Source organism: Oryzias melastigma, linkage group LG6 (genome assembly GCF_002922805.2).
Source record: "Oryzias melastigma strain HK-1 linkage group LG6, ASM292280v2, whole genome shotgun sequence".
NCBI classification, from domain to species: Eukaryota; Metazoa; Chordata; class Actinopteri; order Beloniformes; family Adrianichthyidae; genus Oryzias; species Oryzias melastigma.
Genome location: NC_050517.1, coordinates 33,624,523 through 33,640,179, shown reverse-complemented (window position 1 = coordinate 33,640,179; position 15,657 = coordinate 33,624,523). Strand labels below are relative to the sequence as shown.

The 15,657-nt window shown below is 38.9% G+C and overlaps 1 protein-coding gene across 6 annotated transcripts in view; it reads left to right on the top strand.

Annotated features, from left to right (window-relative positions):
* Nucleotides 1-15,657, top strand: part of srgap1a (SLIT-ROBO Rho GTPase activating protein 1a) — a 105,059-nt gene that overhangs the window by 40,651 nt on the left and 48,751 nt on the right. For 5 of the 6 annotated variants that reach the window (XM_036212581.1, XM_024281878.2, XM_024281877.2 and 2 more), the window contains 2 exons: nucleotides 4,500-4,662; nucleotides 13,503-13,565. In XM_036212581.1, the coding sequence (XP_036068474.1) occupies nucleotides 4,615-4,662; nucleotides 13,503-13,565 (111 nt within the window). In that variant the 5' untranslated portion in view covers nucleotides 4,500-4,614. Of the gene's footprint in view, nucleotides 1-3,553; nucleotides 3,866-3,934; nucleotides 4,326-4,499; nucleotides 4,663-13,502; nucleotides 13,566-15,657 lie in introns of those variants that run through there. The other variant, XM_036212580.1, reaches the window with a different exon arrangement.

Below are 15,657 nucleotides of genomic sequence, written 5' to 3'. Positions count from 1 at the left end.
CTTTTTTTATAGCGGTTGTTACCTTCTACTGCAGGAGCTGTGTCTAAATGGCGGCGCTTTTACCTGTTCTTCCGTCTCTGTTTGATGACTTTTCTGTTCCGCATTCGTCCGAGGGCGTAAAAAATAAAAACAAGAATAAAAAATGTTTTGACGCAAATACGAAAAATATCAAAGTTTAAGAGGAAAACAATCAAATTATCCTCCATGTTAGGTTTGGACGACTCTTCTTCTTCTGATGACACTGGCAGTAGCAAATACTGATACACACGTACAGTACCCTCTAGTGGTCGTTAGTGGAAACATCCCCCAAACGAGCCTATTTATACTTAAATAAAAAAGTCAGTGAGTTTAAGTCACACCCCTGACTAAACTATAATAATAAAAAACAACTTTGACTTATACTTGACTTATAACCTTGTTAGTCAGTTGCATTAGAGCCAGACCTGGATATCATAGCAATCATTTGATTTTGATTCAAATGTTTACAATTACAGTTCAATGTGATTCATTGAAATACAGGTTTATGTTTTAAGTTTCCATACAAAACCACTTTTATAAGGTTGTAAAAGAATATTTTCCATTCGTTAAAGAATGGAAAACATGAAGCTCAGTGGCTGTTTGCAGAATCTACTAACCAGTAAATGATGTACACTTTATTTTTTCTTTAAAGTTTTACTCCGATCATGATTGATCTGTATTCAGAGCATTCCCAGTGGTCTTTTAATAATGATTCTGTAATTTTAGCCATCATTAAGAAAAAAACATAGGACATAGTTTCTGCAGAGCGGCAGGAGTTCATTAGAATTTCTGAACCTTTATTCATAGATGAAGGTCGATTGAGAATAATTTCTCATTTATGACGACCTGAGTACACGTCAGGAATACACCTCTGAGGTGGGTGGAACAGGAAGCTTGTGGCCCCGCCCAGTGTATGTTTACATCACAAATATGATCTTTTTGAAACAGCATTTTTTGTAATTCTCCTGATTCACATCAATTTGAATAAAGAAATACTCATAAATACATTTTTTTAGATTAGTTTTCTTTGTACACATCCTCCATCATGAGAAAATTGCACAATGTATAATGTTTGTTTGAGGACATTATTTGATCAATATTCACGTTTTTCTCTTCTTTTTTTCAAATTCTGGGTATGTTTGTTTCCTTTATAAATGAAACTTTTACCTGAGTTGATCTCAGATTCTCTTTGATTCAGTTGGCTGCAGGTTGGTCACTAAACAGACCTCAGAAACGCCTTTAATGAAAGACCTCATCGGTCCTACAGCGTTTTGCTCCTGCTGCATGTCGGAGCTCCTGTTTCAGAGCCCAAAGTGGTGTTAATTACCCCTCTGGTCAGCTCCAGAGTGCAGCCATGTTGACTGTCACTCTGGACGGAGCTCATGCTGACAGAACCGTTGATGAGGAGGTTCCTGCCTCATGGGTGTCCTCTTCTCCCTCTTCCTTTCCTGTCCTTGAGCCTTTCCGGGTCATGGTTTCATGAGTCTGCCTGACCCAGATCCTGGACTGTTGGTGGCGGGGGTCATTACCATCATTTTCCTGTCATTAACTTAACTTAAAGAAGTCTGAAAGTCAATCTGTAAACCTTTTCTGTCTTGTCTCATTTATTATTCTTTATATTTCGCTGTGGGAGACGGTTTATTCGGCGAGGCTTTTGGCAAAACGCCATGAGGATGCTGCTCCTGTTTGCAGGTTATTTATTACCTGACAGTCTGATTACACATGTATTCTCACTGCCTCTAAAGATAAGATCACTGATGTTGTTATATTTGCTCCCTAAACTACTTGGCCAACCAGCCTGTCATTTGTGTTACTTCATTTCCCGTTTTTTCATAAATAAGTCGATCGTTTGAGAATCTTTGGACTCTGGCTGCTACATACGATTATTTTAATAGTCGACTAATCACAGATTATTTTTTTAATTAGTCGACTAATCGGATTGTTCGTAAACTGAATGTAAAACACACATTTTAACCATCATTAGCTTTAAAGCTGAAGTGTTTAAGATATATGCTAACTAAAAATAAAGACAATAGTTTATTAAAGCTTTAATGATTCATACAGTTTTTTTTCCTTCATTTGTTTTCTTGCGTTAAAACAAGACTTAAATCAAATTAGGTCGGCATCCGAAACAAAGAACTATTTTTCACTAAAGATAAAGTTTTGGTCTTACTAAACTTAAATATAACTAAAGTGCATTTTATGATGCTGAGCGTTCCCAACTGTGTTTAACTTCCCGACACTCTGACTATAGAATTCCAAACTGTACGATGCTCTTGCTCGACGCAGGAAAGTCAGCATTTCTACATGTCTAGCAGATGTTCCCTTCAGCAGAGACATTTCACTCCAATGTGGTAGAGGTTGCAGAGATGCACAGAAAAGAAGAAGTTTGTGCTAATGTTAGCTTAGCTGGACGAGGATCCCTCTTCACACTCAGTCACAGCGTACTTCCTCTTCAGGTGTTCATCATATTCGTGGTGCTGCTATGGAACAAAAGTTCTGCCTTGCAGATATTACATTGGACACTTTTGTGTTTATTCTTTTGTTTTCTACTTTAAAGCACCGTTAGCGTGTTGTCCTGGTAATCGAGTCTTCCTAGTCTTCCTGTGACATCACGACTGACTCGGATTAGCACCACTGCACATGTACGACAAAGACTGGCTGACGTTAGAAAGCACAAACCGTAGTTTTGTGGTAAAAACAACAACTAATCGACTTTTAAATTTGTTGTCGACTATTTTAATAATAATCGTGACTAATTGACTAATCGTGTCAGCCCTCCTTTGGACAAAAATCTAGTGCAGGGGTCTGCAACCTGCAGCTCCAGAGCCACATTAAATAAGTCGGGGAGACTCCTGACACAGACATGTCGACCGTCGGAGTCAGCAGACCCCCCAAACCAAAACTACCTAAAGAAAACAAATAAACAAAGCCTGCAAACTAAGACTACCAAGATCCAAACTAAAATAACAAAACCCAGCAGTGCAAGACTGCTGAGGACAAAGAGGGGAAAAAGAGCAAAATAAATAAATAAAAGAAAGAAAGTAAGGATTACTAAATTAGAATGTATTTAATTTAGATTAGTTAAATGTATAAATTAATGTCTGAGGTGCACATAGATGATACATTTTGTGGGTTTTTACATCCCTGTTGACCTGAAGATGTTTGGTTTGCTCAACGCTACCAACAGAATGAACAGATTTTATATGCAAACTTTAGTAAAAGGTTTGATCTTTTTATGAGGTCAAATCAAATATGATCTTATTCTGCACAACAATTGTTATTAGCTGTGTTGTGTTAAGAGCTTCACTGAGATGATTCTATTTGACACAGAGCATCTTTTATTTTGAAAATAGGAAAAAAAAGAAATCACATTTTGATTCATATTTATTATAAAGGAAGATCATGAACACAAATCCAAATTTCTTAAAGGTTAAAGTAAGACTCTGCAGCTCCTAAATGGCTCTTTTACTGTTAAAGGTTGCCGACCTCTGCTCTAGAACTATTGATGACATCATTTCCTGTCTTCTTGTGACCTTCACACCAGTGACGTCCTGAACAGAAGAAAACGCTTCACCCATCCTGGTTTGAAACACGCCTCCTCTGTGATGCAGGAAGGATTGTGTGACAGTGTCGGCTCCTATGGCGCTGCTTTCATTCCTCATTCCCTGCACGCCGCCGGGTCATGTGGCGTCACTCACAGCTCAGCCAAACCCCCCCTTGTATTTTCATGCCATCTGAAAATGCGGTTGGATGTTTTTGTGCGGCTCGGCCTTTATGGCGCTCAGCTGGCGTCCTGTTTTTCTTTGATTCTGCTTTTCCAGCAGACGGATCTCCAGCGCTGACAGTAAGTTCAGGGCTGGGTCAGCGTCGGAGCTTCACCTGTTGTGTTGACAAGTGCTGCCTGTATATGCAGGAGGCAGAGGCGAATCTCCATATGGTTCCTGCATGACCCGGCCCATCAGACGTCCACGCACCCCGGTGGGCTTTTCTAGGCAGGAAGAAGGAAATCCCGCTCGCTCGCTCGCTCCGGCCTGCACAGCGTCCTGCCGTCAGGCTGAAGACAGCGAGCTCAAAGCACAGGAAACGGCTCACAGCTCTGCTACCTATTCTTATCCACTTACCTCACTGTCCTTCCGCTCTCGCTTGGTTTATCTTCAGCGTGTCTCAAACTCCACTTGTGGCTTCTAGAAAAATGTGGAATGAGTCTTCTGTTCTTCTCCTTGTCGACCTTTTGAAGGAACGGGATGATTGACTCTGAAGGAGACGTCTACTGTGTTTTAATGACGGGTTCTGGTTCTTCTCAGGTGTTCTCGCACATCCTGCTCGTAAAAGAGCTTCACATAAATCATGAAGTCATATTTTTAAGGAGTGTCAGTACTGCTAAGTGAGGAATGGGCTGAGATGTTTCTGCTTGTTAAATCCCGTGAGGATGAATTTATGTTTTCGACCTCTGAAGGTTTTCTCTCTGGTCTGTTCAGAAAAGACCAGAACCTGCTGTCACCGGTCAACTGCTGGTACCTGCTGCTCAACCAGGTGAGGAGGGAGAGTAAGGACCACGCCACCCTGAGTGACATCTACCTCAACAACGTCATCATGAGGTTCATGCAAATCAGTGAGGACTCCACGCGGCTGCTCAAGAAGGTGAGGAGGGCGGGTCAGAACTCTTTTGTTTTTTAAACCGTGAGCGAATCTTTAAGAGATGAAGATGATGTTCCATAAATTGTGCCTTCTTGAGTGTTTCACCTGGAACCAGGGGCAGAAATTTAGCAAAGTTGGTCAGTTGATAAAAAAAAGAAAAAATCTACCGGTCAAATTATTATTATCATTTTTTTTTACACAGGAAAATTGTTGGTGTTTTATTTTATAAAATTATATTTTGGTGAATACAAACAGAGGGAATGTCACTACATAAATAACATACATTTTTTAGGGACTTTTTCTTAGTTTCTTATTTTTCAGACTATAAGTCGCTACAGAAAATACATACAAGGGTGAGGGAAACAATTGATTATTAGATGCATCGATTATGATCCATAAATGATTCTGAATCTTTCATTTATTTAATAAGGCTAACGTTATTCGTACATAAATACGTGCGAGCAGCACAAAAAACCTACGGAGAATCATGTTGGCCACACTTAAAAAGTGCGACCAACATGCACACTGCTGTATTTCAAACATGTGTGTACTAAATTAAAAATCAAGAATGAGTTCCACCCAAAGTCTGTTAACTGACGTAAAAATGAGACATTCTTATAGTATTTCTGATGTTTTTAGAGGACTGCTCTTAAATGCATGAATAGATCAAAATGCTGCTTTGGGGTTCTTTAAAGAGAAATGAACAGTAAAATGCATTTAAAACCTCAAAAAGTAGAATTTTAATGGTAGGGCCCCTTTTAGGATTTTCCAGCGAGTACGGACCATAAGTTTTGTATGAAAAAAATCCAGTAATGGTTGATTTGACCACGGAAATGTGAACGGCGGCTCATTTGACCGCGGTAAAAGACTGCACGCTCATATTTTCCCAAGGTGTTAAACTGGCGAATGATTGAAATCTTTTACCGACAGAAATGTCCGGCGCTCCTTCATCCATCAGGTTCTTCAGCAAAAACGTTGGACAGTCCTGCTGTCTCTTACAACGAACTTACAAAATGTTACACGTTCGTATTTTCTTGAAAAACTGGTAAATGATTAAAATCTGTTTCTACAGCCGACAGAAATGTCCGGCGCTCCTTCATCCATCAGGTTCTTCAGCAAAATGATGGGGGGCGGGGCTGCTCATACCTTCCTGGCGGACTCTTTAAAAAAGTGCGACCAAGAAAATAGTTTTGCACTGGCCGCACGTGATTCAAAAACTACGTGCAAATAGACACTTTTATTCAATAAATAATCATTTTTTTACTGCTCCAAAGGTAATATATGATCATATATATAGATAAAGTTTACTCTGAAAGGCTTAAGAAAATCCCTCCTCTAAAGTAAAAGTTATAAGCAGAACTAAACACGGGGCACTGTTAGTTTCAGCCCCTGTAAACACTTATGTTACCATGGTTACATCACTGTAAAGAAGCCCCTTTCTGTCCCGAATAAAGTCAGAAAAATTACATTAAATGTTCAGTATAAATTACCTGAATGGAACTTATTTGTAAATCAAATCAAAGGAAATATTTTGGAAGATTGTGTTCAGATGTTTGTTACTCAGCTGTCATGTGACCCTCTCAAACACAAAATCACTTTTGTTAGTTGATTAGTTTAAAAGCAGGAAGTAGGCGACCTCAGCCGGATCTGCGATAAGTTGTTTTCATCCTTGAAGTCGTTTCATATTTTGATTTAATTATATTTATTTACATTTTTCCTCCAATATTTGTGCAGAATAAGAGGAGGTTACTTTGCTTTGAAGTTAATGCGATGCAGCTTCCTCGTGGCTGTGCAGCAGCGTCTGCAACATGAGCAGCCTCTCATTTTCCGATTCGCTCTCTCTGAATAAACGCCGCATGTCTTTGATGAAATCCTGAGCGGCGGAGCTGCTGCCACTGCGTTCTCTGAACTGGAGGAAAGCGGTCTAACTTTGGTCACCACATCTTTAGACCGTTCTCGACCCAAACCGATCCCACCGCAAAGATGACGACTCCCTAACTGATTATGAGCTGCAGGAGAACTCCCCACAGAAGGCCGCTTCAGAGGAGTCCTTTCAGCTAACCAAACTATGTTTTTCTGTCGTTTTGTTTAAAAACTCAAAGTTAGACTCATTTTCTATATCAGGGGTGTTTAACTCAATCGCACAGGGGGACAAAATCCAGAACACACCTTAGGTCGCAGGCCGAACAGGATAAACATTTATTGATCACTCTAAAACTACATTTTTAAAAAACTTTAAAAACACAAGTTTAAAACATAATTATTAACTAGATATGTAGCATTACCTGTGATAATGCTTGTGTGAATGCTGGAAGCTGAATTTGGCCAATGAAGATGATAGTGGTGAAAGATGCTGAAATTGATAGCTAAAAACACTGAAGCTGATAGCCAACTAGAATATTAGGTAAATGTCAAATTATCCTAAAAAAAAAAAAAAAACTTAGGTTAGCCAAAACAGCTAGCATGTAGCTGAAGAAATAACTACATTTCAAAATGGCCTAAAAAATGAAAAAAAGCCTGAATTAGCCAAAACAGCTAGCATGAAGTGGAAATATTAGCTAAACTTCAAAATAGCCTAAAAACAAAAAAAAAAACCTAAATTAGCTAAAAAAAAAAAGGTACCATGTAGCTGAAAAAATAGCTAAACTCCAAAACAGCCTAAAAAATAAAAAAAGCCTAAATTTTCCAAAACCGCTAGCATGTAGCTGAAGTATTAGCTAAACTCCAAAGTAGCCTTAAAAAATCTTAGTAAATGCCAAAAAGCTAGCAGATTGGCAACTCTAAAATCATAACTTGTTAACATAAATATGAATAACAAAAAAACAGGAATATTATTCCCGAATAAATCAACTTAAACCTTAAATAACTTTCAATATTTTACTCTTCATAAAAATATATTTAGTCAAAATGATACAAGTTTGAAGTAAGTGCAAGATAACATCGGGACATTAATAACAATAAAGTAAATTGATCTGGAGGGCCGGATCTGGCCCCCGGGCCTTGACTTTGACACGTGTTCTAGATGATCATCAGACCTTTTCAGATGCTCTTGTGTAGGACATGACTCAACAGGAAGCAGCAGTGGACATATTGATAGAAATGGTTTTGCTCCATGAGCCAGATGTTAAAATCTCCTTCAAAGGTAGATCTGGTTTTCTGTCCCACCCAAAACAATCTGACCTCAATGCTGATCTGCACGGCTCCACCTGCACCAGTGTAGCTGTGGAATCCGCAGGACGTCATTCCGCCTGTCTGTCGTCTCAGTCGGCTGCTTCTTTGTGGATCCAGGTGACTTTGCGCTGACAAACAGCAGCCTGCTGGGAGGTCACAGCTCGCCCTCTAATTAAAGCCTCCCTGAGCCTTTGATCTCAGCAGAGCCTCAATAATGAGGCACGAACAACAGAGAAATGCCTCACGTTCTGCTGCGCCTCCTCGCAGCGTCCAGGATACAGCTGCGTTGTTGTCATCCATCCAGCACATCAAAGAGCTGCGCTGTCGTCTTCCTGCATGTTCGCGGTTCCCGCTGCGCAGACAAACCTGAGTGACCCGCCCGCCGTCTTCATCCGCCTCCTGCGCTTGTTTGAAGAGCACCAAAGATTGTAGTTTAAAGATTCAAAAACCCTTTTTTTGTTTGAGGAGTCGGTTTTCTGGGTTTTTCTGTCTTCATCCTTCAGTGGTGTCTGTTCAGGCAGTTGTTGGGTCACCATATTTGTGCAAAATAGTTTTGGGTTTTCCAACAGCTAAAAAGGCTGATATCCACACAGTCATGGTTTTATATTAGAGATGGAACTTTTTTATTTTGAAAAACCCAAAAGTCTCCTGAGAAAAGGTTTAATAAAATTGCTAAAACTTGCAGCTCATTTTTGAATTAGGGGTAAATAAGATTTTAAATAACAGGAATATACACAAAAACTAATTTTTTTTTGGTTCTACATAATTTTTCTGTAACTTTGAGAGAAAAGGAGCTAAAATTTTAGTGAGATTATGCAATAAAAATCTCTCTAAAAATGGTGAAGAAAAGTTTAAAACCAGAAATTTACTGAAAACTTTTGATCCAATGATCATTTCCCCCTTTATTTTTTTTACATTTACACATTTATGCCAAGAAATGCATGTAAAGGAATTAGGGGTGTTAACGTAAAACACGTTAACGTATTCTGCCGGTTCAATCAATTTCTGATAATGCACACTTTGTCGGGCATTATCCCGCTTATAACATGGTCACTTACAAAATAAATGAATATGTCGTCGATTTTTAGTACTTTATTCTTGTTATTTTTTAGGTTTAGTTTTTACACTAAATGTGGACTGTTTGATAGGTCACGCAGCCCAATTGGTAACACGACAACGCGTCGCTGAGCGGCAGCGACCTCGACTGCAACAGAAAAGGAAATATAAATGCTTATTGTCATGATACGTTAGAATAAAGCATAATTTCAGAGAGAAAATTCACCTCTTACTGCTTGTTGCAAAAGTTTGTTATACAGAAGTCTGCACACATAGAACATTGTGACCAGAACTTTTTCTTTTAGGCGTGCATGCACACTCAGCAGCCAATCAGAATCAAGTATTCATTCGGGCCATTTAAAGTGCAGAAACACAAAATTTGTTTCTTATGGCTGTTTGTGACGATCTTTGTTATTTTGGAGTAATACTGTGGGTATAAAAGTCCTTAAAATTCTGATCATCTTTAGTTGATGTGTTTTGTAAACACAATTTACTCTTCTGGGTAAACATAAATGTATTCATTTTAAACAATAAAAGGAAGGAAAACATTTTATCTCTTGTCTATTTTTGTTCAAAAGCTGCATAACATTTATCTCGTAAAACACTGGGATTAATCGTGATTAATCATAATTCAAAAATGTGATTAATCTGATTCATTTTTTTAAAATCAGTTCATAGCACTAATAGGAATAGACCAAAATACAAACACAAACAAGAACACATCACACCTCATCTCAGCAAATCATCAGAAAAAGGACAAAGAAAATATTATTGTCACAATTCAGTCAAACCGATCTCCTCATATAGAGACAGAAGTGTTCTCAGATGAATCATTTAAATAGTTAAATGAAGTTTGATTTGGCACAGGCTAAAATATTGGAGCACACAGGATTGTAAATATATCCAAGAACAGCAGTTAAAAGGGCGAATAAAATCTCTCCAGGTCAGGACAAAGAAAGTCACTCTTTTTAAGTTTGACGTTTTAAATCATCTGCTGACGCGTAAACAGAAGTACAGCAAGTTCTTCGGTACCCCGAGTATTTAGTTGAATGTCCTTCAGGTCTGGATTGCATTGACGTGGTGCCACGCACAGACACAAACGTTACAGGGTACGCCGCCGCCGCCGCCGCTTCTACATCATGATTAATGTCAGCAGCAATTTGAAACCAGCACTCCCTGAAGAACGCTTTGGTTTCTCCTCCTCAGGCTTTTTCATCTTTCTAATGTGGTCTGGGTACAGATGGTAGGAAGCTAAAAGGGGAAACCCATTTGTAGGATCCTTTTAATGAATTAGACTTAAACGGACCCCCCCTCCCAACTGAGATTCCTTTAAAATGACAGGGTAAACTCTGCAGATGAAACCAGCGGCTGCTTTTGTAACGCCGCGTTTGCTGAAGATCATTTATTGCCTCTAATTTGAGGTCCAACATGTGGTCCATCTTTAAAGCGTTCCAGTCCGTCGAGTTTTCTGTTAAAACACCGAAAATGTATCTGAATGGAGCTAAAGACCACATCTGAGAACACTTCTGTCTCTGCTAACACAAACACACTCACAGCGACACACATACAAACACACACAAACCTTTATATGCACACACGCAGAAACACATGTAGTAGCAAGCCCATGGAAACACACTTATACATGCACAAACACATATGTGCACACACTTACACATAAACTGTAAATATGCACGAACACTCAAACAAATACAACCAAACATGCATCTACATGCAAATGTATGTATATGTATATATTAGGGCTGAGAATCGATTAAAAAAATTAACTAATTAATCGCAAACCTGGGGAAAAAAATAATCGTGATTGAATGCGATTCCATTTTTTATTTACAGTATTTACTGATCACTAATATGGAATAATCACAAAATGAAATGTACGATATTGGGCTTTAAAACGGTAATTTCACAAAAAGCAGAAAGTTGGTCATAAAATATAAACAATAGCTTATTGCTAAACAATACTAAACAGATTAAACTGAACTGGTTATCCCGTCCCTTAGACCCTCCCTCTTGGTGAAGAAAAACACCTAAAAAGACCCGATTGTGGACCGGGGGACGGGTGGGGTGGAGGTCCACGGCCAAGACGAGCCAGAGGCAAGGTCCACGGCCAAGAGCAGGAGCACAGACAATCCACCTGGAATCTGAAATCTCTCCCGCTCCCCGATGGGCAGTGGGAAAGAAGAACAACACGTGAATCACACTGCACCAAATAGAAGCATAGATGGATAAATCAAATAAATCCTAAAGAATAGAAGAGAAGTACATTAGAATAGAGAACAGAACCACAGTGCACCACACTTTTCCCCGCACACAAACACACAACCACACACACGCATACATGCTACACGTGCACACATATGCATGCACACACAAACACACACATGTGCATATGTGTGTAAACAGGCACTAATATACATGCACACACATGGACACACATCCAGAAAACACACACGCTTACATTTACACATAAACACAAACACACTCCCACATGTCATTGCATACCAACAAGTGTACACATTGGGTGCACACACGCACACACACACACACAGCGTTTGGTGAAGGTTACTTTGTGTCCAGTTTCCTTCTCCTGGCCTCCGGTTATCTGGGCTTACAGGCAGGTTACCTTGATTAATTGGGAGTTACACGGGTTTAGTCCTCAGGTGGAGGTTTGGAAGGTGTTTCTGACCATCCAGGTCACCAGGTCAGACTCTAATTCCAAACAGCAGCCTGGCAGGTGGCAACTGAAAGTGTAATCCTCTTTACTGCCTGTTCACTGCTTATGACACGCCCCCCCATGACACACACACAATCATGCGGCTTTGTGCAACTTCACCTGTGAGCGACCTGCTAAAGGATTGTGTAGTTTTCAAACGGTCTGTTGTTCCTCACAGCTCAGAAGAAACTGAACAGATGAATAGTTTTATTTCCATATGAATTTTAGCATCTCAACTACTATGGAGCTAAAATTATTTTAAACCCAAATAAAATAAATAAATAAAAAATCTTGGTGTTTGGCTAAAAAAATGTAAAATGTCAGAAACTTTTTTCTATGCTAAAATAAACTTAATTATTTTCAGTTTCAAATCTTCTGTTCTTTAGGTTCCAAAACTCAAAATTTCAATTTCAAAACTTTTTTTTAGGTTCAAATATTTTTTCCACTTTAAACATCTTTGTAACGTTTACAAATCTGATACTTTCAGTTTCAAAACTTTTGATACAGTTGGGGCGGGGCTAACACGAAGGACCAATCAAAGTGTTTTGTATTCACTGTTTGTACGCGATAAAACTGCTTTTTACACCAGACTTGGGAAAACTTCAGACTATGATAGTTCAGACTAAACAGCCATTTTCTGACTGTAATTATCACAGTTCTCAGAGTCAGTGAACGCACCGGGACTAAAGTTACCACCCCCATTGATTTTGATTGGTCCTCTGTGTTAGCCCCGCCCCAATGCTCTACAATGGGGTCAAAAGTTTTGAAACCTAAACTGATTCTAAAACGAACAAAAAAAGATTTGAAACTAAAAAATAAAGTTTTGAAATTGCAAATTTTGAGTTATGAAACCAAAAAAATGTAACATTTGAAGCTGAAAATAATAAAGTTTGTTTTTGAATAGCAAACATTTTCAGACATTTTACTTGGCCAAACACCAATATTTTTTTCAAATTTGTTTTCTTTGGGTTTCAAATATTATTGGCCTGAATTTCGCTCCATAAACTACTGACTATTTTAAAAGTTTCGATTTAAAATGTTCAAGATGAATGAAATGAATATAACACATGAATGTTAATGCAGAAATTTGCTGCTCTTCAATTATTGCAAGACAAGTAAAGTATATCATAAAAAAATAGAATATCTGACTTTTTTTTATAAATAAATAAAACAAGTACTTAAATATCTTAAGATTTTGGAACTATTTGAAAAATGTGCAAAAGTTTTTTTGTTTTTTTGGGAAATGTTCTCAGATTGGGTGTCTGGTTGCCTCATGAAGGCTTTTCTGCAAGCGGCTCCCAGAATGCAATTTGTCTGCGAGTAACCCGGTTAGAAAAAGACCAAATCAGTAACATCATCCAGATAGCAGAGCGTGAGATCCACAGTAGAGGAGAGATCCGACATTCACCGTCGTGACTCATAATCTCATAATCATGCCAGAGAGTGTACGAGTCGGGCTGAAGGATGCATGGAAGTGGCAACAATGAAACGAGTCGAAAAAGCCTCAGTGAATCCATCACGGCGGAGCTGCTAAGCCGTTCCCTCAACTGTGAGATGCATTAATGCAGTTATACGCGGCTGAGATTGTGTTACCGAGTCCGCCTTGTGGCGCGGCTGATTGCGTTAACATATTGGGAGGAAATCTTAGGTGGAGGCCGGTTAATGTGTTGAGCATGTGGACGGTGAAACCGGAGCGCCGGTCGATGATTTGGGTAAAAACCGGCTAAGTTGGGACTTTCTCACAGAAAGAGGGATTAATGTTGGGTCAGCGTCTGGTCATTTTTAAAAGGAGCATTTTTTTTAAGAGTTGGATAAAATCTTCATGTTTATTTCTTGCAGTCTGCGACTGATTTGAATGATTTTGTCTTTTGTGTTTTCTTCGCAGAGCAAGGAAATCGCTTTCCAGCTCCAGGAGGACTTGATGAAAGTCCTAAATGAGCTTTACACAGTAAGTACTAACCACTGCCTTTTTACTTATGTTTATCTTAATTGAGACTGATGGTGATTAATGGTCTTGGCATAAGTCGAGGCTTAATGCTTTCCAAGTAATAATGACAGGTTAACTGTAGCCTGCTATCTGAAGGATCTGCAAACGGAACTTTTTGACCAATGGACCGTTAACGGTTCAAAGCAGCTGCTGGGATGTTACTGAAGAACACCGGTCACTCATCCACACACACGTTAAAGACCTGCAGGATCAGTTTTCTGACCTTGTTCGTGTTCCTCGTGGGGCGTGGGGGGTTTTGGTGTAAAGAAACACCAATGCCAAGCTAAAGTGCAGATTTTCTCATCGTCGTGTTTTGCGGTCCTGCTGCTTTCATTCTGTCCCTGACAGATGGTAACTCTCCAGAGAGTGGGGCGTTATTGTAAGAAAGCCTCAGGGGTGGGATTACTTAAAGCCAGTGGCTCCCAGCGGCAACCTGCATCTTCACCAAACACCGACCCCACCCGGGGGTCATGTCACAAAGGCCACATGGTCCTCCGGGGTCGTCCCATGGCGAGGTGCGATGCAGGCGGGAGATACGGCCGTGGTTTTTAGGGTGGGGCTTCCGGGTGCCTGACTAGTCCTGGAGTCCCCCACCTCTCAGGATGCCAGATTGGGATCTGGGGGTTTTGGAGGATGGGGGCTTTGTTGTTCTGGAGGAGGTTGCTGGTTATTAAAGATGGATATCAGCTCAACTCCAGGGGTTGATTCAGATCAGTTTGGGTTTTTAAAGACATTTGTATTTTTAGTGAAATCTACTATATACTAGGTATGGGTTGATAGAATAGATTTGAATCGATTTAAACTTTACAGATCAACAATCGATTCATAACAATATAGATCAATTTAGAACATAAAGCTAAAGTCTGCTAGCTTGATGCTAACATTTAATGGAATTTCCTATAGGACGGCTAATGCTAACGTTCGGTCGACCTAAGCATACATTGCTGCATAAATGAATATCTTTACTTGAATTTTCCAAACTTTTTTAAATAAATATTTTTTTAAATAACCATTTGTGGTCTAAAACAGTTTTTTGCTCATATTTTCTTCTTCTTCTGGAATAAAGTTTAATGGTAAAGCGTGATCGCCACCTAGGAGAAGTAGAACAATGTTTACAATGTTAATGATCAGAATGATCATGATTAACCTCCATCAACCACATGAAGTCGAACTGAGTCCCTCCCCCTGGGGGGGTCAGTGGTCTGCTGTCACAATCAGGAGCCATTTGATGGTTGAACCCCCCAATCATACCAATCATACCCTAAATCAGGGGTCGGCAACCTTTAACAGCAAAAGAGCCATTTGGGCTTGTTTCCTACTGATCAAAACCTAGAAGGAGCCGTATAGTCTTACTTTAGCCTGTAAGAAATTTGGATTTGCATTCATGACCTTGTTTTTCTTTTTTCTTTGTTTAATGTGAATTATTTTACATATTTTTAGCCTGAACAAAATTAAAAGAAACTTGCATATCTCAAAATGGGATTTTTTTAAGAATGTTTTTACCTTTTACCATTAGTAGAGGCCAACATAGCGAGAAATCTAGCTCGTTACTTAATTAAAAGCTGAACTCCAAATTAACATAAATGTTATCAGTAAATTAAAACAGCCAAAATGTTAACATGTTGCTAAAAGAAAAGATAAACTCTAAATTAGGTTACAACCTCCAGAAGATAACAAATGAACCAAAAATCTTAGCATATATTGCTAAAATATTAGCTAAACTTTAAATTAGCATAAAAAAGCTAATTAGAGGCCAATTAGCCAAAAAAAGTTAGCTTGTTACTTAATAACTAGTTGAACTCAAAATGGTCTAAAATTCCTCAGTAAACTTATTAGTCAAAAATGTTAGCATGTTGCTAAAATAAAAGCTAAATTCTAAATTATCCCAAACAAACTTCAGTAGATAACAGATTAGCTGAAAACATCAGCATTTTGCTAAAATAGCTAAACTACAAATTATCATAAAATTGTTCAGTAAACTAATTAGTCAAAAACCTGCAGTTAAAATAGAAGCTAAACTCTAAATTAGCCTAAAACCCCCAGTAGACAACAA